Source organism: Sinocyclocheilus grahami, unplaced genomic scaffold (assembly GCF_001515645.1).
Source record: "Sinocyclocheilus grahami isolate Dianchi unplaced genomic scaffold, SAMN03320097.WGS_v1.1 scaffold408.1, whole genome shotgun sequence".
In the NCBI taxonomy this organism is placed as follows: domain Eukaryota; kingdom Metazoa; phylum Chordata; class Actinopteri; order Cypriniformes; family Cyprinidae; genus Sinocyclocheilus; species Sinocyclocheilus grahami.
The window spans coordinates 478,745-503,087 of NW_015505587.1; the positions used below are offsets into that span (position 1 = coordinate 478,745).

Below are 24,343 nucleotides of genomic sequence, written 5' to 3' on the forward strand. Positions count from 1 at the left end.
GTTTGAACGACATGTTTCCTGGAAACGGTGTGCAACGGGTTTGACATGCATTTTCTCTTGTTTGGTGGGTGTGTCAAAAATGTCAGCCCAATCAGCAGCAACATGTATGTAAACCACACGGTATTAAAGAGACAGCTCGCACAATGTAATTAACATCAAAATAAATTCACAAGAGCAAGTATATTGTTTGCACATGTTTATTTACATTAAAGGCAAAAAATTAAATAATAAGGGCACAAGTATAGATATGGAACTTCTTTAAGTCTGTCTAAATATCATTTAGTAATTGCAATGTCTTCTGGTCCATATCCTTTCCTTAGGAAGGTGTGCTAAATACTGATTAATGTAACATAAAAAATACTATACATATTTATATATTTTGCTATTGTATTATGGAGTGACACTTTCATAAACTTTTCTATACCCCTCTGATTATATAATGGTAAATATTACAATATCATAGCACAACAACGGTGATCAGCAATATGGATAAGCCTAATACTCACAATAAAAATAATAAGGTCATATAGATCATAACACAGTCTTGGAGGTAAGAAGTGGATTATCCTTCACCTGAAATGTTTGTCTATTGGTCCTGAAATGTGAGGCAAATCTTGTATCACAATAATTAGGAACCACAGTTTGCACAAATCCCTTCATTTGATTGGGATATTCTCTTTTATTCTGGAGGGCAAGGGCAGTGACTGTACCGTCGAGTGTATTTTACAGTATTAAACACATATTTATACCGATTTCATCAGGCTCCGCAAATTCTTCAAAAAGAACACAAAGAATGGTCTTCTCAGCTGCCATAGCTGCTAGGGTGACCATGCGTGCCATTTCCCCAGGACGCGTCCTGGCCATTTTGATGTCATACACCGATCGGTCTGCACACGCAAACAAAGCCAAAACCTAGATATTTTAGGCAATATAGAAATCCTGGGGAAATGGCACGTATGGTCACCCTAATAGTTGCAACTCTTGCATCATCAGAACAGGGTGTTCAACGCACCACCGTTTCCGTTTAAAACACGTTTTGCACCGTTTCGTCGGGGCTGAACGCAGCCCTGGATCACTGAACTCGAGCTGTTTATCCGGGTTTATCCAGCAGATGCACAAAATGAGTGGCGCATGGGCCCTCCGGTGTCCTTCGACAGTATTACATCTGTAACATCAACACAACATGTAAGCGTTTTCCCTGTCTATCTTTCCTAAACCGAGACGCTAAAGAAGTTTCTATATACAATAAATCACTAACGTTTTTTTTTATTACAAAAAGCTGCCGTCAAAAACGGCAAACAAAAAGGTTACCAACGTGAATGCAAATTATTACAAATAACGTATATTGTTAGCTACTAGCAATTCCTTACAGTGAAGACTAACACGTCCGAACGCGTTCTGCGCTAAAAACGTCTGTGTGCGCAGAGAAATTCAGCCATGTCTAGCTCTCGGGATGCGCCTTTAAGGATTCCTCCTCTGGCTTTCCTGAACTGACCTCTTCCCTTTGAAACCACTTCCTCCCCTTCTCCCAATCGGCCATGTTTAATTTGACTCATTCATGAAAAGTTGTACACACAACAGTAAAGCCATGATCTCGAAAGCTACATAGTAAGGATGCACCGCCGCGTTGTTTGCACAGACTGAGCATTAATCAGCAGCAGTGGGAATAAAGAATAGCGCGTGAGGCATCGGCAGGTGGGCACGCGCACTTATCAAATTCACATCAGTGGCATAGAAAGAATAGCATTTAATACAACAATCATTCATAACGTTAGCCTGCTCGGTCCGTGACTGAGAAAGTTTAGTTCGTGGGAAATGATACGTCATGCATAATTTCTCCGAATTCAGTGTAGAAGGGGGGTGTTTTTTTTTTTTCAATGCATAATCTAAGTTTTGTATAATGTGATCGTTTTTGCTCTAAAGGCGCAGAGTATCAAAAGACTCTAAATCCTCGCACTGACTAGTTTCCTTAAAAAGTCCCTTTATATAAAATTCTCGCATTTTAACGTTTATAAACATGTCTAATGTAATAAACATTATTATATGTCTGCTAAACATAACACAGATGCTTCATGCTGTACCTTTGAAAACATTATTAAATGTAGTGTTGTTCTAGGAAATCATGAGGAAAAAGCAGAATGTGAAAAACAGGAAGGCAGAAGAGACGACGGTTGTCCAAGAGTTTGCGGTGGAAAAAATCATCCGCAGAAGAGTCAACGATGGAAAAGTCGAATACTATCTAAAGTGGAAAGGCTTCACAGAGTGAGCGTCTGGAACAAGTGTTGCCTGTGTGTCAGATATTTATATTATTAATATGTACCAGCATATGACATGTCTGTCGTACTCTCCACAGTGTAGAGAATACCTGGGAGCCAGAGGACAACATGGACTGTCCTGAGCTGATAGAGGAGTTTCTCAGAAACCTCACTGTCTCAGGAGAGACGGAACAAGAGGGGTGTCGAGCCCTAGACCATGAGGTCCAGTCCAAGCAAGAGTTAACTGAACTGGATGCCGATACGGTTAGTGTTTTTATATACTGTACATATGCTGTGCCATTCACTTTCACTTCTACAGGACTATTACTGCACTACAGTGTTCTAAAATAAGCATTTTATACCCCAAAAATACATTTAATTATGTTAGGTAACAAACTGCCAAATACTTGCCTTAATATGAATAACTGTCAGTGCATTGTATAGAGCAGTGGTTCCCAACCCTGGTCCTGGAGGCACCCCAACACTGCATGTTTTGCATGTCTCCTTAATCAAACACACCTGATTCAGGTCATCAGCTCATTAGTAGAGACTCCAAGACCTGAAACTGGTGCGTGAGAGAAAGGAGACATGCAAAATGTGCAGTGTTGGGGTGCCTCCAGGACCAGGGTTGGGAACCACTGGTATAGAGCAATGGGGACCAATCATGCTTCTGCAAGACCAGTTTCCACAGAGTTTAGCCCTAATTAAACACACCTAAACCAGCTAATCAAGGTCTTCAGGTTTGTTGGAGAAGGTGGAGCTAAACTCTACAGAAGGCTGGTCCTCCTGGAGCAGGATCGAACACCATTGGTACAGAGTTTCAGTCCTGTACACCCTCTCCAAAAACTGCAGGTTTATCGCTCTTGCTGTGTGATATATAATTCAGTCCTCTTGTCAGGCTTTATAGAGTTTAGTTGTGTGTCTGGAATTCATGCAGGCTCACCAGCAGCCTCAGGAGGAGCTCATTGAGAGGGGTAATGAAGAGGTTGATGATCACAGCGCTGAGATCCCAGCAGGCCAATCCAGCAACCCTGAACCAGACGGCATCATCGGATGCACAGACCAACAAGGAGAGCTCATGTTCCTCATCAAGTGGTAATATTTCTACACTGGACCATATGTGGAGATTCTTGTTATTTTACACTGCTTTGTCTAGTTTGAATGCAGTAATGATAATCTTTATTATTAAATTCTGTGATCAATGCATAGGGGGGGTTTTTTTCAGATCATGCATTTATACACACCTTAATGTTAACTTGGCTTTTATAGTCCACAACACAGGTGAGCTGTTTAAAATAGCAACAGCTGATTAATATAGCAGCACATTGTTGGCAGGTTCTGAAATTTCCACAATATCAGGGTTATTATAGTTCACTAAATCTAAAACCATAAAAACAATTTTCTTTACTTGAAATAAAATATTTTTAAAAACTTTATTTTTTAAGTTAGCTGCCAAAGCAACATTTGGCATTATCATTTAGTTTAACATGTAGTAAAATAACTAAAATTGAAATAAACCGTAATAAAAAAAAACTATGTAGACCTATAAAAATGACAAAAACACAACAAAGTTACTAAAACTAACTAAAATTAATAGGAAAACAGAATATAAAAAAATAATTAAAATGATCAAATAAACTATAATAGTATCTCAATAACACTAAAATAATACTATTATTGTTATTTTAGTATTATTTATATACTATTAAAATTATTTGTTAATAATGTAAATTTGCTTTTATTTTTTATATCTTAATTTTTTATTTTCTTTTATTATGTGTTTTTGTCTTTTTTTTTTTTTTTTTAAAGATGTTTGGTTTTATTTTAAATATTTCTATTTACTCTTAATTTATATATATGTGTGTTTCTATTCAATTAAATTTCAAATAATTTTTCATAGTTTTAGTTAACTAACAATACTGTACTGTTTTAATACTGGTGCCAAGGTATTCCTTTCCTTTCATGTTTATGCTCTTCTTCAACACATAAATGGAGAGAAAGATCAAAAGCAACCTCACAGCAAAAAAAGAGATAGTTTGTAATGCTGTTGCCATTAATCCACCACTGCAGCTGGTAATTATGTGCTTTGAATTTGCTGTATTTGTCCATTAAGACTGATCATTATTTCTTTATTTCATCTTAGGAAAAACACAGATGAGGTAGCTTTACTGTCAGCCGGCGAGACCAGTAAAAAGTGGCCCGAGATGGTAATTCGTTTTTACGAGGACAAGCTGACCTGGCATGGAGAAGACGAGCAGTGAGAGAGAAATATGTAGCAGTGGATACTACTGTACCTCCTGGCAGCTTTAAACATACACAAACACTGTGGCATAAGTTTACTGTTTGATGTACCATGTATTCAAAATGTGTGAATACACACTCTAATGTGAAGCTCTTCCCAACACACTAACCTGTAGAAATGTGACTGGAGTATTAGAGCTCTACTGTAGTGTACTGTTTATACAAGTCCACATAAGTTGTTCATTAATCAGATGTTGTTGTATCTCTTGGTCTATTGTTTGAAAGTCCATTTGTGATGTTCATCATTCTGTCCTCTTTGTTACTATGATCTGAACTGTGATTACACATAGGAGATGATGACAGCTGGTACAATAACTGCTCGAGAGGGACTGTTTGATGTGTAGATTACTATCCGTACTATTAACCCCCTGGTTACGCACTTCTTCAAGTTATACTGTGATGGATCTGCGAGTGGCGTAGTGTGGCTCATGCAGGTATAAATCTGTAGGTTTGCACAAAACTAATTCTAGAATGTAGCCCATACAATCACGTTTTTTTGTGCACATCAACACTTTTGTTGTAGGTCAGTATCACTTTCATAGCAGTAGTGCAAATAGACCATTGATGTTTTGTGATTAAAACCTTTACCCTGCAGTTTCGATCGTCTGGTTTCCTGTTTTCTGTAAAGATCACGGTTAACCTTAAAGCTCGAGTGAGCAAACTCTAGGTGCTTTAAATAAACATAAAATTGCCTCAGGAGTGTTTTGGTCATTCTTATGTTGAATTGCAGTCATCTTAAATCTAATTACTGTACCTTTAGTACATTACATTGTAGAAATGAGGCAACCTTTTTCTTGGTAGATTATCCTTTTAAATATCAAAATGTTCATGATTAGATTTTAAAATAAACAATCAGTGTTATTTTAGAATGAGATACTTTTTACAGTTTTTTTTTATTAAAATGAAATAAGAATTTTTATATTTATGTATTTATTTATTTACATTTTATTTCAGTAAACATTTCATGTAATGAACATTTTTTATGGTTTAAATTTTTTGGTAAATACAATAACCCTGTAACCTATCAGTAATATCAAGAGGTTTGAAAAGCTACAGGTCGGCTGTACATGAATAACTGTTTAAGTACTGCTAGTTGTTTCAAACATGCAGGCGTTATGATTATGGTACCCATTTTTTCCAGCTCCTTTTATTTTTATGACGGTGCTAGTCTGCCATGTCTCTGGTGGCTTTTAAAAATGAAGCACCGTTGTCAGTCAGAGACACAAAATGAGCTCAGTTGTTTTTCCCCAGTCTACAGTTCCCATGAATCAGCCCCAGTTGGTCAAGAAGACCAATGTCTCATGAAAATACTTCCTTTTTATTCTTCCCATTTTTAAAACCTTTGAGTACTGGCTGTGTCCTTGTCCAATGTGAGTTTGTGAGCGTATATACATAAGGTCTTTTCCACCGTTCTTGGGCTTATGCAGGAATTCACTGGCGTGTGTGTGAGGGATCCTTGCATCCAGAAAGAGGATTTCTGGCATGCCTACATGGATTATGAAATCTGTATACATGTAAGTGCAATCAGAACATATGATACACACAAAGTGGTCAAAACGGAGGGCAGAAACGTCCTGACCGTTCTTTGTATTTCATATTCACTCAGACAAACAGTTTGGCCTTCACTAAGAAGAGTTCCTGTGTGCGGCGGAGATACAGTGAATTTGTTTGGCTAAGAAAAAAGCTACAGGAAAATGCCATGCTCATGTATGTAACCATTGCATCCTGTTATTGTTATTTACTTTGTTCAGTAATTGTGTACGGATGGTTAATGGTCAATGGTGTAAAATATGTCCATGAAAATTGAAAATCAAATTTAAGGTTCTTAGACATAAGTATATCAATTTCATTGATATTCTTCATTATGCATTATAATAACTGGACAGTTATATCACCCTGACATTTTTTTTTATTTTGTCACAGAAATTGATCATGATCATCATATAGAAGGTGTACTGAAGTCATTGTACTTGTGTGAATTACATTTTATTGTATTTTTTAAAAACAAATGAAAATAAGCGTCACAGCATTGACCCAATTTGTATCCCAGCTAATATAAATACAAATAGGTAATTTATTGCTATTTACAAATTACTAATTGTTGCTAATTACCAGGGTTGTTTTAGTATTATTTATATACCATTTTAGTATTTATAAATATTGATTAATTTGGCTTTTTTTTCAGTTTTAATTTTATTCATTTTATTTGAGTAATTTTGTTGTAATTTTGATCAACCTAACTTATTTAATTTCAGTTAAAGTTTTTCATCTAATCATTTTTTTCTTTATTGGTCACACTTTTGTTTGGGGACCAATTCTCAATATTAACTAACTATTAACTTTAACTTTTGGCTCAATAAGCTCCTAATTACTGCTACAAATTCTTAATAGTTAAAGATAGTTCTAAGGTAGGTAGGATTAAGGGATGCATAATATGGTCAGGCTGAATAAGGCATTATTATGCGCTTCATAAGTACTAATAAACAACCAGTATGTTTACTAGTAGCAGCAATATGCATGCTAATAAGCAACTAGTTAATAGTGAGAATCGGTCCCCAGAGTGTTACCATTTTATGTTATTTTGGCTTTATTTTAATAAACAAAAACATATTTAATAGATTTAGTTAATAACTATACTACCATATTATGCAATTGTGTTGTAGACATATTAAAGTTTCAGTCATTATTGGGCAGTTTTCTATGAGACAGATAATAACTGGACTTCTATGGTTGTCTCTGAATTGCAGAACACATCTACCCAAGCTTCCTCCAAAAAACCCGTTCTTCAGTCTCAACAATGTCAGAGAGATTGGAGCCTGTATGGGAGGGCTCAGGACATTTCTAGAAAAGTAAGTACTATAATAGGCCTAAAGAACGTGTTAAGATAAAACATAAAACCATGACTGAAAGAACACATTTACTGTAGCTTGAGAATACGTGACATATCTCACCTACTGCATCTCTTAACTCGCCAAAAAAACACAGTAACTGAAATGGTTATGGTTTCTTTGATCAATTACTGTATATGCTTCCATCCTCAAAGGTGGTTCACAGCTCGGTGCTGCTTTCGGACAGTTGCTTACATCTCTTCCTACAGTCCCAACTAAGTGTGAAAAAAATCGAGGCCTCTGCTGAAGGCCGAAGTCGCTACAATGTGTCTGAGGCCATTCACAGTTTTGGCTCAGGAAACAAACGCTTTGAAACTCAATCTGAAGAGAACATGGAAGAAGAAGAAGAAGATATGCACTGTGAATCGGAGCGACTGATTACTTGCTAATAAAATGGAGCCAACTTACAGTAAGTAGGCTACTAAATGCATGCCTAAAGACATTGCTGAGGCAGATAATATTATTCAACATTAAATATTTCAGCCCATTCTTGAAGAAGGACAATAAAACATGAAAAAAGTTACTGTCGTTATTGAAACAGTGTTGTTTTGTCTCGCACTCATACTTTCTGAATCTGTATTGATGAAGATAACCTAATAAATGATTTAAACCACATTTGCTTACACATTAATGTCTTCCATGGAAATCAAATGAATGGATAAAAGCATAATGTGGCCTGTGTGGGAGACAGTTTGTTGTTAAAACTACAGATGTGCGCTGAGAGGTTTATGAGAGGGAATTTATGCTTGCGTGTGACGTCCCTTAAACGCAATAACCTAATAAGCAAACACAGAGCATTAATACATTAGGTGATTTAAACCCGACCTCACAGAGCTAAATCCTAATAATAATCTCTTCTCAAAAATGTTATTGCCATACTTAGCCATAAAAGATCATTGTCTGGATGTCATACAAATTGTGCCCTCTCATAAATATTTAGCAATGGTGTGAGGCCAGACATGACCAGCAGATAGCGCCGCAGCTCTTCTGTCTTTCCATGACTGACGGTCTCATTCCTGCAAAATCATCAACATTCATCAAAGAGAAAAAAACCTCTAAGCAAACAGTATTTCCTCTTTTTCAAATCATCCACTGCTTTCACAGGCTTTGACTGGGACATCAAATCATCAAGATATTTCAGAACAGGAGTGTATCACCACAAGCAAACAGTTTAAGCCATTTAAAATAAGGGCCCACAAGCATTATCCAATCACCTAAATTAGCCTATATCTGAAATCATCAAGGCAAACATATATTTTAGGTCACAACAAAGGGTCATGGTGTGGTGGCTGGTTAGTATGGCACCGTCAGAGACATATGAAGGGTTCAATCATACAGTATATATGATTATAGGATCAAGTGAATGGGAGAAACTGTAACGCTCAATAGGCCTATACTGCGCTGTAGTAGAACTTATCACATAATCGAAGTATATAGAAGAATAGAAGTGTCTCTTATAGATATAAAAGCGCTAAATCGCCTTTTACATAAACGCACATAAACGTTACTCTTCAACGCACATGTGCACAGTAAAAATATTACTTATAAATCCTTGTCTGCCGGTAGAGATATAACCAGTCAATAACAATGTGTTCTAAGAACGTTTGTCTAATGTTCCCATTAAGTTATGAAAACGTTATTTCTGAATGTTCTCTTAACATTCAAAATGTACAGTTTAAATGTTTTTAAAACATTTTTGCTGCTTTTACGAATGTTAAGAGAGCATTCAAGTTTATCATTTTGCAAACATATGGGAATGTTACGATTGAATGTTCTCAATTTGAAACAGGTAGTAACAACAACAAAAAGTTAGATGAATGTCCAACTAAAACATTTCAGAAAATATTCTATGAACGATGTGTAAATAGGCTGTGTTTTGTTTAGTTTTTTGTGCGTGCTAGAAGAACGTTTCTCTTTGAGAGAACCTCGTAAGAATGTTCTAAGGATGTTCTCAGTTAGCTGGGTATCAAGGTAGGCTAATCGTTTTCATTTGAGCAATGTTATGTGTGTTTTCTCTCATTTGTTTACAATCAGAACTAGCCATTCACAAATCAGTCAGGTTTGCAAAATTTAAGTTTGATTTATTCTCACAGAGCTCAGGCACCAAAGCGGTTTCTCATATTATAACAAGATTGCTCATGATGATTGCTAATGATGGTGCTAATATTTCATTAAAATAGATGTTTTACCAATACCCACATATTTTTGTTGGGCTTTTAAACATGTGAAATTCTTACTAGATTATTATTCATTCTAAATTATTTTGGGCTTATTTACCCAGATCTGGCAATACCAATGGCATCAATTTGAGGTGGAAAACCTGTTTGGAAACCATAATTTCTACAACCATCTGATGACCCAGAGGCACAAAAATTACACACTTCAGCTTAAAGAAAGAGTCACACTGACACATTCACTAAAAAGAGATTCCCTTGCCCCATCTCTTCCTGTCTTACTTGTACCTCTCACACTGCAGGCAAAGACTCATATGTCTTTGAGTCGCCCAACAGGTTGAAATGTTCCTCTAATCGCCTGCCCCCTGAACATCACTCGCCACGGCTCCCTGGAGAACCCTGACGGCCAGCTGCTGCTGTCTCTCTAACGATGGAGACCGTCTTAATAGGCTCTGCACACACTCAGCTGCCTGATAGCAGTGCTGGCAGCACCAGGCTTGAGACTCCCACTGGATGCACAAATACCAGTAAAAGAGGCTGGAGGTGTGTATGCGTCAAACAAGCCACTCTAACGGTTGTATGGGGGCAATACCATGTTGACAGGCAAAGTCCCAGTGCAGGCTGTTGTGTTGGTTAATATCAGCGGCCTGTCATTCTGTCCAACTTCTGAGATGACGTGCTTGGCCCTTGCTGTGGCATCTTCATGAGGTGTATTATTTATTTAGCAGGCCAGTCAGAACAACTGAAAGGTGACATTTGAATTATACTGTATACAAAGCATCTGTTTTTCCATGAGCTCCTTCAGCTGTTTAATCCAGTTGTGAATCATGTTAGTACACCAGATAAGGACACCAGATAATAACTAAAATTGCCTATTGAGTCAGGTAGAATATGAAAAAAAATACCTTTGCAAAAATTCACTAACGCTCTTAACACTGTGTGATGCAAGTAAAGGACATCATGCCTTCAAAATAAAAGAGCCAATTGTTTTTTTTTTAGTATGTTAATGAAATGTGAGTTTTGCAAGCAGCTTTTTTGAGTTTTTTTGTTTGTTTGTTTGTTTGTTTCTCATTTAATTAGACAGGAGCTGTACTTGCATGAATGAAAATAGCCTGATTGCATTTCCAAGTGAAAAGATTGCTTAATTGCTTTGAATGTGCATTTGTAGTGTACTTCAAATATTAAAAGTATATTTTAAAAAAACTGTACTTGCAGATAATCTAACATCAATAAAGTGTATTTTCATGTTTTCCTTTAAATACATTTTATACATTTGTGCTCTAAAGAAGTATACTCGTTTTGTTGTTAACTAAAATACTTTTTGCACAAGTACTTGATTTTAATTTGAACTGCACTGTGTTATTCAATATTATATTTAAAGTTAATACATAGTAAATGTAATAAATTGCAGCTTCATTACAAATATGCAATTACAAATTTGCTTAAGTTCATGAAATGCACGTTTTAATAGAAATTACACTGAAGTATATTTTAATTTACTATAAATTCTTTCAGTAAATTTGGCAGCACTCTTTAACAATACAGTATTTCAAAGACATTCGAAGTAATTATGAAATGACACATAAAGATGTAAGTTCAGCTAAATGCATTTAATATAAATGTAATCTATAATACATTTTCATTCAATTGAAATTAACGTTCAATTAAGTGTCCGAATAAGTTCAATGTTATTTCTGTAATAAGTGTTCTTTTTAAAAGTACGCAAAAGTGCAAATCTTTTTTCACAAGGGTGTACACACTGAACATGAATGTATTGTGCGATGAGACATACAAAATTCTGGATTGCTACAATGACTAATTAGCACAACATTTCGTATTAACATCCTTTTTTGTATAGCTTTTGCAGCTTGTTGTTTTATTGTATTGTGTGGTTAGGAGGACCCATTGTAACATTAAATCTATTTTAAGGTCTGATTGTTTACTAAAATTAGTCCTCTTTGGAAAGCATTTCTTATTGAACTGCCTTGTTCACCATCTGTAAAGACTGCTAAAGGAAGCTATGCTATGCTAATGTCATATGCCTTTAGCTAGAACACGTCTGACACATTTGCTACATTAATTAGATTACTGTGTCGTCCGGAGGTGAGGGTGATATTCATTATAAATTCATAATCGGGGAAACAAAGGGCTCCCGACTGCATGAATGACAGGTAAAGTCACCTTTGGACCTCCTCTACTCAGCATAGACCAGCGAGGGCGGCAGGGAGCACACCAAATTGGGGTTGAGAGGACACACTGCTGAAGCTGTCTTATTAAACCACACAGGGTTTGTCGAGTTGTCTGTGATGTGTGAGGGAGAGAAAGAGAGAGAGCGAGAGAGATAGAAATTGTGGGTGTGAATGCAGAGAGCACAGTGGGCATGAGTGTACCGTATGCATTACCCCTCCCATCACTTTCACACATAGCGGTAATGAAGCTGTCATGGCCGCCAGCATGTGGACATGGTTGATATTCAAATGAGAGCGCCGTTCACCTGCTGAATACAGACCAGTCCAATTATGGGCTTAGGGCAGCGACCAGGTCGAGGAAAAGGGCAGATACACTGTTCCACTGGCGTTATTTCCAGTCTGAAAAAGATTTTTCATGGAAAATCACCTTGCATGATGTCTAGAAAACTAACTATGGTGAACGCAATGTTAAAGGGGACATCGGATGCCAAAGTTGGTATGACTCTTTAGGGTCTTCATGAAATGTCTGCAATACACTTGATGTCATACTGCTCAAAAAATCTAAATAGCTTGATAATTGAGACTGTTTAGGTTTTTGGGGGAATAAAAAAAAGGAGTGAATGGATTTTTATCATTGTAGGGTGGTTGTGTCCATGCACTGCTCAGACACATTTATATGCAAACACCATGTAAAAGTGAATTTAGCATCCGATGTTATCTCAGATGTAATACTGACACCTAGTGGTGTGGATGTACAGTAGCCCCTCACAAAAGCAACTCTTTTACATTTGCTATTGTATACTCTATTCACAGGCAAATGTTTCACCCATAAATGATTAGTTTTCGCAACTGACAGTTTCTGATAACAGGAAGGGTTGGCGAAATATTGTTAATAGTATTCAGCTGGTGGTGTGATCTCAAAAAGGTGGCCTCCGTGAGGAAGTAAATAAAAATAAAATAGCTTTTTCTAGATCCCTGACATAACTAGAGTCTTCATCCCATGTGAGTGTACACCATTTTACACATCTTGTCAAAAGTGCAATTAATTTCTTTAAAACTTTTTAACGAGGAAAAAATGACTGATTGCACCTTTAAGGAATAGTCAATGCCAGACCCAATGGACCTCTTTCGCCATCTCCTAAATGAGAGGAGCATTGTGACAGTAAATTTATTTTTAGCCATGCAGCGTACAGCTAATAGGAAGCCATTTCAGATGCTGCTATTGACTTCAGCGGTATACTATAGTGCTCCACTCTGAGAGAGCTATTGACTAGTCTGTAATTGTCTGTTTCCCTCTTCTACAGACTGTTAACCTTGAGCTGCCACAGGGGGAAGAGGAGCAGGAATGGCCATAGCTGACAGTCCCGCTTTACTGTCATGACAGCACTAAAAACTGAGCAGACCTTCACCTTCACCAAGTTTGAAGCGAACACTGTCTTACATCAGATGCCAGGGTTTTCAACAAAGGGTCCTCCACCGGGTGTGGGGATCTATGTATAAAACGGAACGATTATGTTTTTATACGGTTAGGAAGAAATCAAGCAGGGAGCAAACATTGTCCCTAAATGTAGAAGTTAATTTCTGACACTGCTAATGATTCTGTTTTGTGTGTGTGTGTGTTTCTGTGTTCATCATAGTGTGTGGAGGTCATCTGTTCATGCTGAATGAGCAGTATGAATTCTCCAAAAACAGAAACTACAAAAGGTAACAGAGAGGGGAATGACTCCACAGGGGACACCACCATCTGCTTCAAGGCTTGTCAGCGCTTTTTATGATACCAACTGCATATTGTCTCACAATATAAACATGCTCACTCATACACATATCAGATTTTTAGCTTGTTGACCTTTATTGTGTTTATATGCATGTACAAATGGATCGTTATCAAAAGTGACCATTTCCATACAGCCCAGTAATCACATCAGATACGTACAGTAAGTGTTTGTCATTTTACAGTTAACACCTAATGGAGCAAGTCAATGTTCAGAAATAAATAAACAGTATATGACTGCAAAATTATACCTATAATAGATTATACTGAAAGGTTCACTCTCAGCCTTAGATTTTCAACCCGTTCTCATTGAAAAAAAGGAAGCTTTTATGACTTGGTGATTCCATGTGAATTTGTATGATTTGATTCACATTAAAACGTATGATTTTTAGAAGAAAAAAAAACTAAGCATGAAGGTCCACCCCCAAATCTAACCTAAGTGGGGTGTAAGCAGATCATATGAAAACAGACAAATGAGATCATCCAGATTTGCCACAAATTCACCTAAAAATTTATTTTTAAGCCAAGTGCAACTTACAAATAAAAATGTATATTTGATAATTATATCACAAATATAAAATAAAATATTATGTATTTTTAAATAAAACTTTATTTATATTTTTGAATATATCATATCATGTCTAGTGCACCAACTGAACCAGGACCAGCCACCTCCAAAAAATATAGGTGCGTGATGCATCCGATGAAAGATAGCAGATATGCAAGGTCTTGCAATGTGTTGTTATTGGATGCCAACAAACACACATGGCCGCTTGCTTTGAAATTGAATTACAAACATACAGACACGGGGGTACAGTGATCTACAAGCAAGATCCTCTTCAAAGGCTTCTTGTGTCTTCCATACAATATATATGCTCTATCACCTTGCAATAACTCATTGTCTTCCATCAGATCTGCACTGCAGTGAAGGGGAGTGGATTCATCTATGTGTCCTGTCTCAACATTAAGCTCCATCTGAAAAACAGCCCGCCATGCCACCGCTGCCAAAGCCAGACATCTTCCCCGTCACTCACTTGTCGGCAGGGAAATGAATCTGGATGCAGCATGTCCCCCATTCATCAGCCTTGACAGGCTACCTTTGCCTGGTTCCGCTCGGATGGGGTCCCCGTCACTGCGGGCGGGAGAGCATATTTCTGCTGGAGATGAAGAAATTACTGTGTGTGCTGCACTGTGAAGTGGCTCGTGTCATTTGGTTGGGTATTAAACAGCATCAAGTTGCCCTCATCTCACAAATACTTCTAGAGGGCAAATCCAAAGATACACGTTTTATATTGCAATCTCTTTTTTTTTTTTCAAATTCTTTCATATTATAATGGGTTGATATAACCTTGAATATCCTCCTGAGAGCAACTACATATTATTGTGTGAAAGGTACTTTAAATGAAAGGTACTGAAGAAATATGTGTAATCGTATTTAACAGTATCACACAAGCAAGTCTACTGTTTTTCCCAAAGTGCTGCAGGTAATTACAGCCGTGCTGATATTTGTGTAAACAGTATGATTGTGATAAGTAGCGCTTATTTAACACAATAAGACACAATACAGCCACCTCCAAAAAATATAGGTGCGTGATGCATCCGATGAAAGATAGCAGATATGCAAGGTCTTGCAATGTGTTGTTATTGGATGCCAACAAACACACATGGCCGCTTGCTTTGAAATTGAATTACAAACATACAGACACGGGGGTACAGTGATCTACAAGCAAGATCCTCTTCAAAGGCTTCTTGTGTCTTTCATACAATATATACGCTCTATCGCCTTGTAATAACTCATTGTCTTCCATCAGATCTGGACTGCAGTGAAGGGGAGGGGAGTCGTCTATGTGTCCTGTCTCAACATTAAGCTCCATCTGAAAAACAGCCCGCCATGCCACCGCTGCCAAAGCCAGACATCTTCCCCGTCACTCACTTGTCGGCAGGGAAATGAATCTGGATGCAGCATGTCCCCCATTCATCAGCCTTGACAGGCTACCTTTGCCTGGTTCCGCTCGGATGGGGTCCCCGTCACTGCGGGCGGGAGAGCATATTTCTGCTGGAGATGAAGAAATTACTGTGTGTGCTGCACTGTGAAGTGGCTCGTGTCATTTGGTTGGGTATTAAACAGCATCAAGTTGCCCTCATCTCACAAATACTTCTAGAGGGCAAATCCAAAGATACACGTTTTATATTGCAATCTCTTTTTTTTTTTTCAAATTCTTTCATATTATAATGGGTTGATATAACCTTGAATATCCTCCTGAGAGCAACTACATATTATTGTGTGAAAGGTACTTTAAATGAAAGGTACTGAAGAAATATGTGTAATCGTATTTAACAGTATCACACAAGCAAGTCTACTGTTTTTCCCAAAGTGCTGCAGGTAATTACAGCCGTGCTGATATTTGTGTAAACAGTATGATTGTGATAAGTAGCGCTTATTTAACACAATAAGACACAATAAGACACAATATTTGCAGTTACAGTGTCTTACTTTGTTTTAACTCCACCACGCAATAGTTTCAAACAAAGACATAGCATCATATCACTGAGCAACACACAGTACAGGGTATTTCGTAAATTCGCTCCTGAATGAATCTGCATTTTTTAAATGAATCAGTTGTGTGAATGATTCAATTACTTATTCATTAAGACTGTAGCACAGTTTGTAGATCGGGAAGAAGGAGGTGGGAACCGGTGAACTTTTAAACAAAACTTTAATAATAAAATAAACACAAAATAGCACGACAGCCCCTCACGGACGACTGCCGCGCGCAAACAGACCCAAAACACAAAATAAAGTCAAGGCCTGGTCCTCTCTCATCCTTCACTGTCGTCACTCCTCCTTTTATCCTTCCGGAACTCCTCCGTGGGACTCGAGACCGGTGAGTGGTGCAGGTGTCGGGCATTATCATTAACTCCACCGGCCTCGCTCCATTCCCACGCCCCACTCGTCACAAAGAAATTCACTTCATTCGAAATCACTGTTTTCATAAAGGCTGTCAGTACAGTGTGTTTAAGGACTGTACTGTTGCTTAAAAAATGAAACCATATTGAAAGTTGAGTTTTGAAAATGATGTAATCTAGTATGCAGCATGTACCATTGTAAAGAAGTCTATTCCTCACAGTCTCATTTTCATCGCATAAAATTCAATATAGCATCTACCCTGACTAAGGTCCATCCCATGAGGCCACGGGAGAGGAGCCGTGAATGGCAATGAAGCGTCATGACTAGTGCTGTGGCGCCTGCAGGTGTTCGACTGTACACACTGCGTACCATGAGCGCTCAGACTGGCCTGAGATTTGACCCGCAAACATTTCAGCAGTTATTATAGGCCTGTGTGTCCCGTATTTCTGTCGACTGAACCAGCCATGCCATTAATTATGAATTGATCAGTCTTTTACGTGCCAACGTCAATTTCTGCATATAAATATTACGCCAAATAGAAGCAGAAAATCGTGCTATACGCACTTTCATGAGATCAGGTTAGCCTACAACAATTAATTTGTTGACTATTTTGAAAATGGGAATACAACGAATTCATGACAATGTTTTACATTCAAGCTACCTGTAAAATTTATAGTGAAAAGTACTTTTAAAGCGTCTGGAATGGAATAAAGTAATTTTTAAAGCTGTTTTAAAGCATTTGCTGCATGGATAAAAAAAGAAATAGGCTAATAAATAATTCACATATCAGACAAAATTGCGTTGCCGCAAATCTTTTACATTTTAAGGTATTCAGAACAGAGCAACATAAAAATCTGAAAATATAAGCAGCTATACAATTATAGGACAAAGTTTTACATATATGCCATTATAATTTGTGTTTTAATTTTTAATTGTAAAGAATTATAAAATAAAAGACAAATTATAATCGGGCCTGTTTTAGGCTTTTCCTTATTTTTATATTTTAGACATCCATCAGTTAAGGTGATGAAAAAAATGACTCGCCATCTCCTCATTGGATGTGCCTTTAGAGAGAAATGCACTGATTACATAATGAAAGAGTTTCTATTTTCGATTTGAATTATTTCATTCTAAAGTAGTAATTTAAAGCTTTATGTTTATATTGTAATAATAATAATAATATAATATAATAATATATGTATATATTTTTATCATGTCTGTGAGGCAATTCACAGAGTTTAGGTTCATCATTGTGAAGTGCTCCTGTTCAAGACCGAGACGGCAGAAAGCGTTTGTTTTCTTTATTTTATAAAAGCACAATGTTTTGTTGATATTTTAAGTGCACACAAAGAAAACTAGAGCCTTTACAGTTTAGAATTATGTATCACTCTTACCTTTATGAACAAAAATCACTTACCTTTATGAGCAAAAATCACTTAAAATCACTTATTTTAAGTTGTTTCCACTTTTAGAAAAAAATGCTAGTGATCGCGCTGGCGCATCCATGAGCTTTAGCTTCCACTCTCTGCACAAACAATTGGATATGTGTCTAACAGCACACATTTATCTAGGTTAAAGGTTCAGTAGGAGATTTTGGAAAATGCTAACTTTAGCCTGATAGCACTGAAAGCGAACATCCCACCCTCCCTGCAAACCCCGTCCAAAGCCACGCCCCCTGAACGCATATACGCTCACAGACCAGAATACCAGAGACAACATTACTACAATAGGCTACATCAGTGGTTCCCAATTCCTCACGCTGAATGTTCTGAAGTGAAGTAAACTTCAACGGATTTCCCCTGCTCAGGGAGTAGGGAGCAATGAACACTGTGTAGGGATCATATCGATCGGAACTGATTGTGACAATTCTCACTGATCATTTGGTCCCCCATAAATTTTTTTTTAAAACTCTGTGCGTACCCTCAGAAGAAATCCTGCAGATGCCCTTGCTGGAGGGTCACATGATAATGACAAATGTAGTAGATTTCATTCATAATACAGACATTCAAAGTATTTCATACTTTTTAACAGTTGCTAAGTAATTGCTTTTTCAAAAGAAGTACAGTACCTACTCAATGTTCAGTGTTTTGAACAAAACAGTTAAATTAATCACTTCACATTCTCGTCACCACCTACTGATTTATCTATATGTAACCTGCAAAGTCAATGGAAGAGTCCACTACAAAAACACACTTGAAACATGGATTCAGGACTTGAAACATGGACAAGCAACAAATTAAAAGTCCCAGTTTTTTTGGACTGTTATAGCAGCGATCACTCTTCAGTCAGTTCACTCTCTCTTCACCCAATCAGATTTGAGAACCAGAACTATTTGTTGTATACATTGTTTAATCAGCACTTCTTCACCTGCTTTGAATCATAATAAACAGATATGGATTTTGCTTCACACATACATTTTAAATCACATTCATTACAATACCATTTAACTCACTTCTAACCTGTAGCTATTCATCTATGGCCCATTGTAGCGCACTTATTGAGACAAAAAGCCCCTTAGAGGAAAGCACCTAAAAATGGCATAATTGTAACTTGTTCCTGAATGAATGGGCATAACCGATTTCTGCAGACACATTTTAAATAAGTAGGTGCAGTGCTTAAAGGCGCACTGTTTCACACAGCCCCCTCGATGTGATGGATAACCATGCCAGAATTGCGCCAAACTAATATCTTGTTAGAGGAAGAAAAGGGAAGTGCCCAGTGGGTGAGCTCTTTGTGTGTGTGTGTGTGTGTGTGCGTGGAGCTTTGGGAGGGAGGGCCTGGTCTCTTGAGGGTCCCTTGTATCCCTGCCAGACCGTATAAATCAGCACGTGGCCCACGGCCGCAATAAGCTAGAAAATAAAAAAAGCATAAAAGTGTCGGAGTGAAATAGAGGAAGGGAGAATTCTTTTATGATGAAACTAAATTCTCCTTACTCTGCAGTAGATCCATTTCCCTCGGTCTGATTGTTTACTCCTGACACCATTCATCATTACGCTGCCACAAATGACTCAAATTACCACACCTGCTACTCGTATAATACCCACACAACCAGGGCTTAACACTCAGGTAATTGTTTCAGAAGGAATTCCTTCAGTACGACCTGATGTGATATTGTACATGAAGGGGAGAAATGAAATTCACACACTTTGGACGTGTGGTGGTGAATGTGACTACAGTGAAATATGATTTTAGAGAAATATATTGTAGAATCAGGGTCAGTGAATCTTTATTTCATTCTAATATTCATTTGTTAGTTTCATTATTAATATACAGTATGAACATTTTTAATCCAAGTGTAGTGTTATTGAAGCTGCATAAATTAAGTGATGCAACCCATGTAGACAATATGAAGGCATGTGAAAACTATGTAAAGTACAATTATAAATGCCTCAATGTGAAAATTCTTGCCGATACAGAGCTGATAATTGACTAACTAAAAGCAAAAGTCTATACTATTTTGTCTAAATACATAAAAATTATAATAATAAAAACTAAAATAAATCATTTTCAGTGCTATGTACAGTATGAAAAGTGGATATTCATTTTGAGATTTACTAATTAATGGTGTTATTAAGTTATTTATGTTTTTAAAGATTCATCTTAAGTGAACATTAGATGACAGCAAAGGTAATCTAAATGTAAAAATAAGCGTGCACAACCGAAAATCGATTGACGAATACATATCAAATGTTGACTGACACTTTATATGTTAAGCTTTTCAATGGTGTAACATGATGGAGTGCACCTTTAAAACACTCCCTCCTTTTCATCGTTATATATGTTTGAACAGCACAGTATAACAGGGAAATTATCTGCTTGGCTTCTCCTGACTCAGTCAGCCATCTGAAAGGCATTCACGATGTTATATCAAAGAGCGCAACATGTCCATGACCTCTCCGTGGCATAAGTCACATGACAGCACCTCTCCAGCAACCCCTGACAGATGTGAGCACCCTCTTGGGCTTGAGGTGCTAAATCACCTCAGGGACACTTTGGCAGGTCCTCAGAGAAACACAGCCCAGCCACGAACGACCAGTCATTCCTCAATGACACTTTTAAGCTCAGCATTTCCAATCTGATCAAGATCCACATTCCTAACTTATCCTAAACGCTCACTTCCTGGACCCAAATCCCAGCTGTACTGTGAATCACAACATTGACTAGCTTGATCGCTAAATGCGTGTGTCTGTGTCTGGATGCTGTAACATCTACAATTTCAGACAGAGTTTGGCAGCTGCCTCTGGTCTCAGATGACTATAGTATCAGATGGCTGATTTGTCTTCTCATTGGCCAGCTCACACTACGAACACACAGGACATTCAGTCATCCGCTAACAAGCGTTAGCATGCCAAGCTGGACACTTTTCTGGCAATCAGAGTCAGGTATGTCATTGCTGTATACAGGGGAGCAGCCCAGTAAATATTCTGCAACGCTGGGACGGACGAGTGCGTGGGAGAGATGTTTATAGCAAGTGGAAAAACGCTTGTCATGCTGATGGCCCTGATTTATTCTGGGAGAAAATCTGGCACATATATCACTTCTGATGGCCAAGCAAGGCTTCATTCTTATGCATGCACACACACGCACTGGCATTCTCTCTCAATGCTATTTGTTTTCTCTCTCTATTAGCCCTTCAAATACTGGGGGGTCTTAAACATGACACCAGATGACACCCACCCTGCTGAGAAACCCGATTTTCTTCAAACATATATCTCCAACCACACAGTGTATAGATGCGGAGTCTTACTTTATTTTAGATCCAGTTACATGACACTACCAATTACAAAGAGACGATTTAAGGGGAAAGACCAAGATCAAGCCAAATACAGCCAAAATCACTTTTTTTTTTATCAGTAAAAAAAAAAAAAAACATTCCAAAAATGAGATATTTACTAAAAATAAAAGTAATAATTTCAGTAACTGAAATCAATCTAAAATAAAAGTTAAATAATAATAAAAAATTTAAATAAAGGTATAAATAAATAAAGCTATAATACATCAAAATAAACTATAAAGAAATACTTCAAATAAACAAAATGAAATAAAAAAATAATTGAAAAAAGAAAAAAGCACATTAAAAAAATTACCTAAACTAAAACGAAAACTAAAAATCTAAAAATAAAGGCTAATTCAAAATAGTAATAAATGCTAGTATATAAATAATACTAAAATAACACTGAAATTTGCTTACAAAGATAATATATCTTGAATTAAGTTTCAAATTTTATGACAATGTTTATTTATTTAATTTTTTTGTAAGCCTGAACCTCACTAAATGTTGTATTTATGCTTAAAACAAGAATATTGTTAATATTTTGTGCAATTCTCAGCATCAACTGAATTCATTTTATTTTAAGAAAAAGACAAAAACTAAAACCCTGATTAAGGAAATTATTGTTGTAGTGTAATAATAATAGTAATGATAATAAAAACCTAATAAAGTCAAACTTTTTATTAAACTTATTTACTCTCATATTTAGAGTTTAATAGTTTTATTTAAACTGATCCAGGCACTGTGTTTTTATGTTAAAGAAACATCCCAAGCCTTGGTACCTGTTTGTGAGCTGCAGTCCTGCTCACATTTCAGACGTAAAACTTTGCTAGAGCCTTTCGAAAAGTCATTGGAGGGATCTCTCTGTCCTCTGATAAATGAGAATTGGCTGTATGCTGCTACCACTACAGCCAAATTAACAAGCTGAATGGACAACAATTAATAACGGCCTCGGGTCTGCAGGGCTTTTAATGAATTACCCATCCCTTTCCTCTGCTGTCCTGTCTCTGATTTAACGCAAAGCAGCTGATCGCAGACAACACCTCATGAAATGTGTTCCTCAAATCACCATACTGCAGATGGAGGAAATCAAGTTTGACTCTCATTTCTCCAAAGTCACTGCAAATGGTGGAGTTCTAAATGTTTTGGGAGCTAAATAATGGCTCTGTCCACACGATAACTGAACATTTACAAGCAACAGGTTCAAAACTAAAGCAGTTTACATCGAGCCCTAACTGACTGAGGAGGTCTAAAATGCATAGAGAGAGCTATCCGTCAGCATTCCCATTCAAATCAATGGCAGTTGCTCAGCTGGCACATAACCCTTTGGAAGTATGTGACCAGCAGACAGGGAGAAGTCTTTTAAGAGCCCTCAAAAAATTATGTATTACTGGTCAAATATTTATCAGTCTGTATATACTCATCACACAATTTGTAAAAAGTAACGGATTACAGTTTACATGGAAGTTTTTAAGATTGTTGTTTGCTTTTACCGCATGTTGCTTTATTGCGTCACGTCTAGGCAGTACAGTCTGTTAGGTAAGTAACACCAATGCCCTTTTGTGACTGTGCAACTTAACAATCAGGTCAGACTGAGTCAGTTACACGGGTCTAAAGCTAAATTCTCTGTAGCACTATAGGGTACCATCACAGCATTTCCTATAATTGATAGAACACTTGCCTGGTAAAATATGAAGGCAGAGCGCTATGGCCATTATGAATCATCGCAGCATACATGGAAAATGTGAAACGTCAGCACCCTGCTCTGTAACGCCACGGGTCTACAAAGGTACTTTACATTAGATGCCTGCATGAGTTGCATCTGCTGCGACTGACCCCAATTAATATTTGCTTACATTTCAGTGGTGTCTGCATCAGATTTAGAGGCATAAAATGAAGACAGGGCCTTAATGGGATGCTGACAGGAGGCCAGTTGGAAAAGTAGTATATTTCCCTGAGAAACGCCTGGGGATACCACATAAATAAGCCCCTGTTATTTCCAAGAGAGTTAGTGAGGTGTGCCTTTCTGTAAGTGTGTGTGAACGAAGAAAAGTGAAATAGAGAGAAAAAAGAGGGGAAAGTAATAAAGGTGTGAATAGTTCTGGATAAATGAGCAAAGAGGTATTAAAACACTACAATGTTCTTCAGTTATATGGTAATAAATAACATGTACACCCAAAAAGGCAGATTTTTTACAAATATATTGCTATTTAAAGGGATAGTTAGCTCAAAAATAAAAATCCTTTCATCATTTACTCACCCTCATGTTATTCCAAACATGTATGACTTTAATTATTCTGCATAGGCAAAATAAGAAAAGGATTTTTAAAAATCCATACAATGAAAGCCAACGATCTCCAAAACAAATTAAATGTGCATTTGAAGTGAACTTCAATTCTTAAAAGTATATATATATATATAAAACTGTACAGATAATATTAATGAAATAAAAGGCTACTTAAGTGTACTTGAAGAGAGTACACTTACAAAAGCTATGTTTAAGTACACAAAGTGCAATTTAATAACGTCAAATTAAGTTTTACTTTGAACATACATTTTAAATCCTAATATTTTAATATTTTAATTTAATATTTAAAATTTAAAAGTTAAAAATTTTTGTACAATGTTCTTCAGTTATATGGTAATAAATAACATGTACACCCAAAAAGGCAGATTTTTTACAAATATATTGCTATTTAAAGGGATAGTTAGCTCAAAAATAAAAATCCTTTCATCATTTACTCACCCTCATGTTATTCCAAACATGTATGACTTTAATTATTCTGCATAGGCAAAATAAGAAAAGGATTTTTAAAAATCCATACAATGAAAGCCAACGATCTCCAAAACAAATTAAATGTGCATTTGAAGTGAACTTCAATTCTTAAAAGTATATATATATATATAAAACTGTACAGATAATATTAATGAAATAAAAGGCTACTTAAGTGTACTTGAAGAGAGTACACTTACAAAGCTATGTTTAAGTACACAAAGTGCAATTTAATAACGTCAAATTAAGTTTTACTTTGAACGTACATTTTAAATCCTAATATTTTAATATTTTTTTGTTGTGCTTTTGTTGT

General features: G+C 36.8%; 1 protein-coding gene, 1 long non-coding RNA gene and 1 pseudogene across 3 annotated transcripts in view; 2 read left to right on the forward strand and 1 right to left on the reverse strand.

Annotated features, from left to right (window-relative positions):
* LOC107550828 (uncharacterized) overlaps positions 1-2,172 on the reverse strand; it is a 10,549-nt gene extending 8,377 nt beyond the window's left edge. The window contains exon 1 of the long non-coding RNA XR_001604706.1: positions 2,082-2,172. This is a non-coding gene — a long non-coding RNA (uncharacterized lncRNA). The remainder of the gene's footprint in view (positions 1-2,081) is intronic.
* Positions 1,501-5,269, forward strand: LOC107550827 (chromobox protein homolog 3-like). 2 transcript variants are annotated; one of them, XM_016232213.1, is made up of 5 exons: positions 1,501-1,695; positions 2,106-2,262; positions 2,354-2,519; positions 3,193-3,350; positions 4,399-5,269. In XM_016232213.1, the coding sequence occupies exons 2-5, from the start codon at positions 2,123-2,125 to the stop codon at positions 4,514-4,516; spliced, it is 582 nt and encodes a 193-aa protein (XP_016087699.1). In that variant the 5' UTR covers positions 1,501-1,695; positions 2,106-2,122; the 3' UTR covers positions 4,517-5,269. The 2 variants fall into 2 exon arrangements, with proteins under 2 accessions (XP_016087699.1, XP_016087698.1); XM_016232212.1 differs by having other exon boundaries at positions 2,117-2,262.
* A 708-nt stretch (positions 5,270-5,977) lies between these two features.
* Positions 5,978-7,833, forward strand: LOC107550796 (sorting nexin-10B-like; annotated as a pseudogene).
* Positions 7,834-24,343: the final 16,510 nt, after the last annotated feature.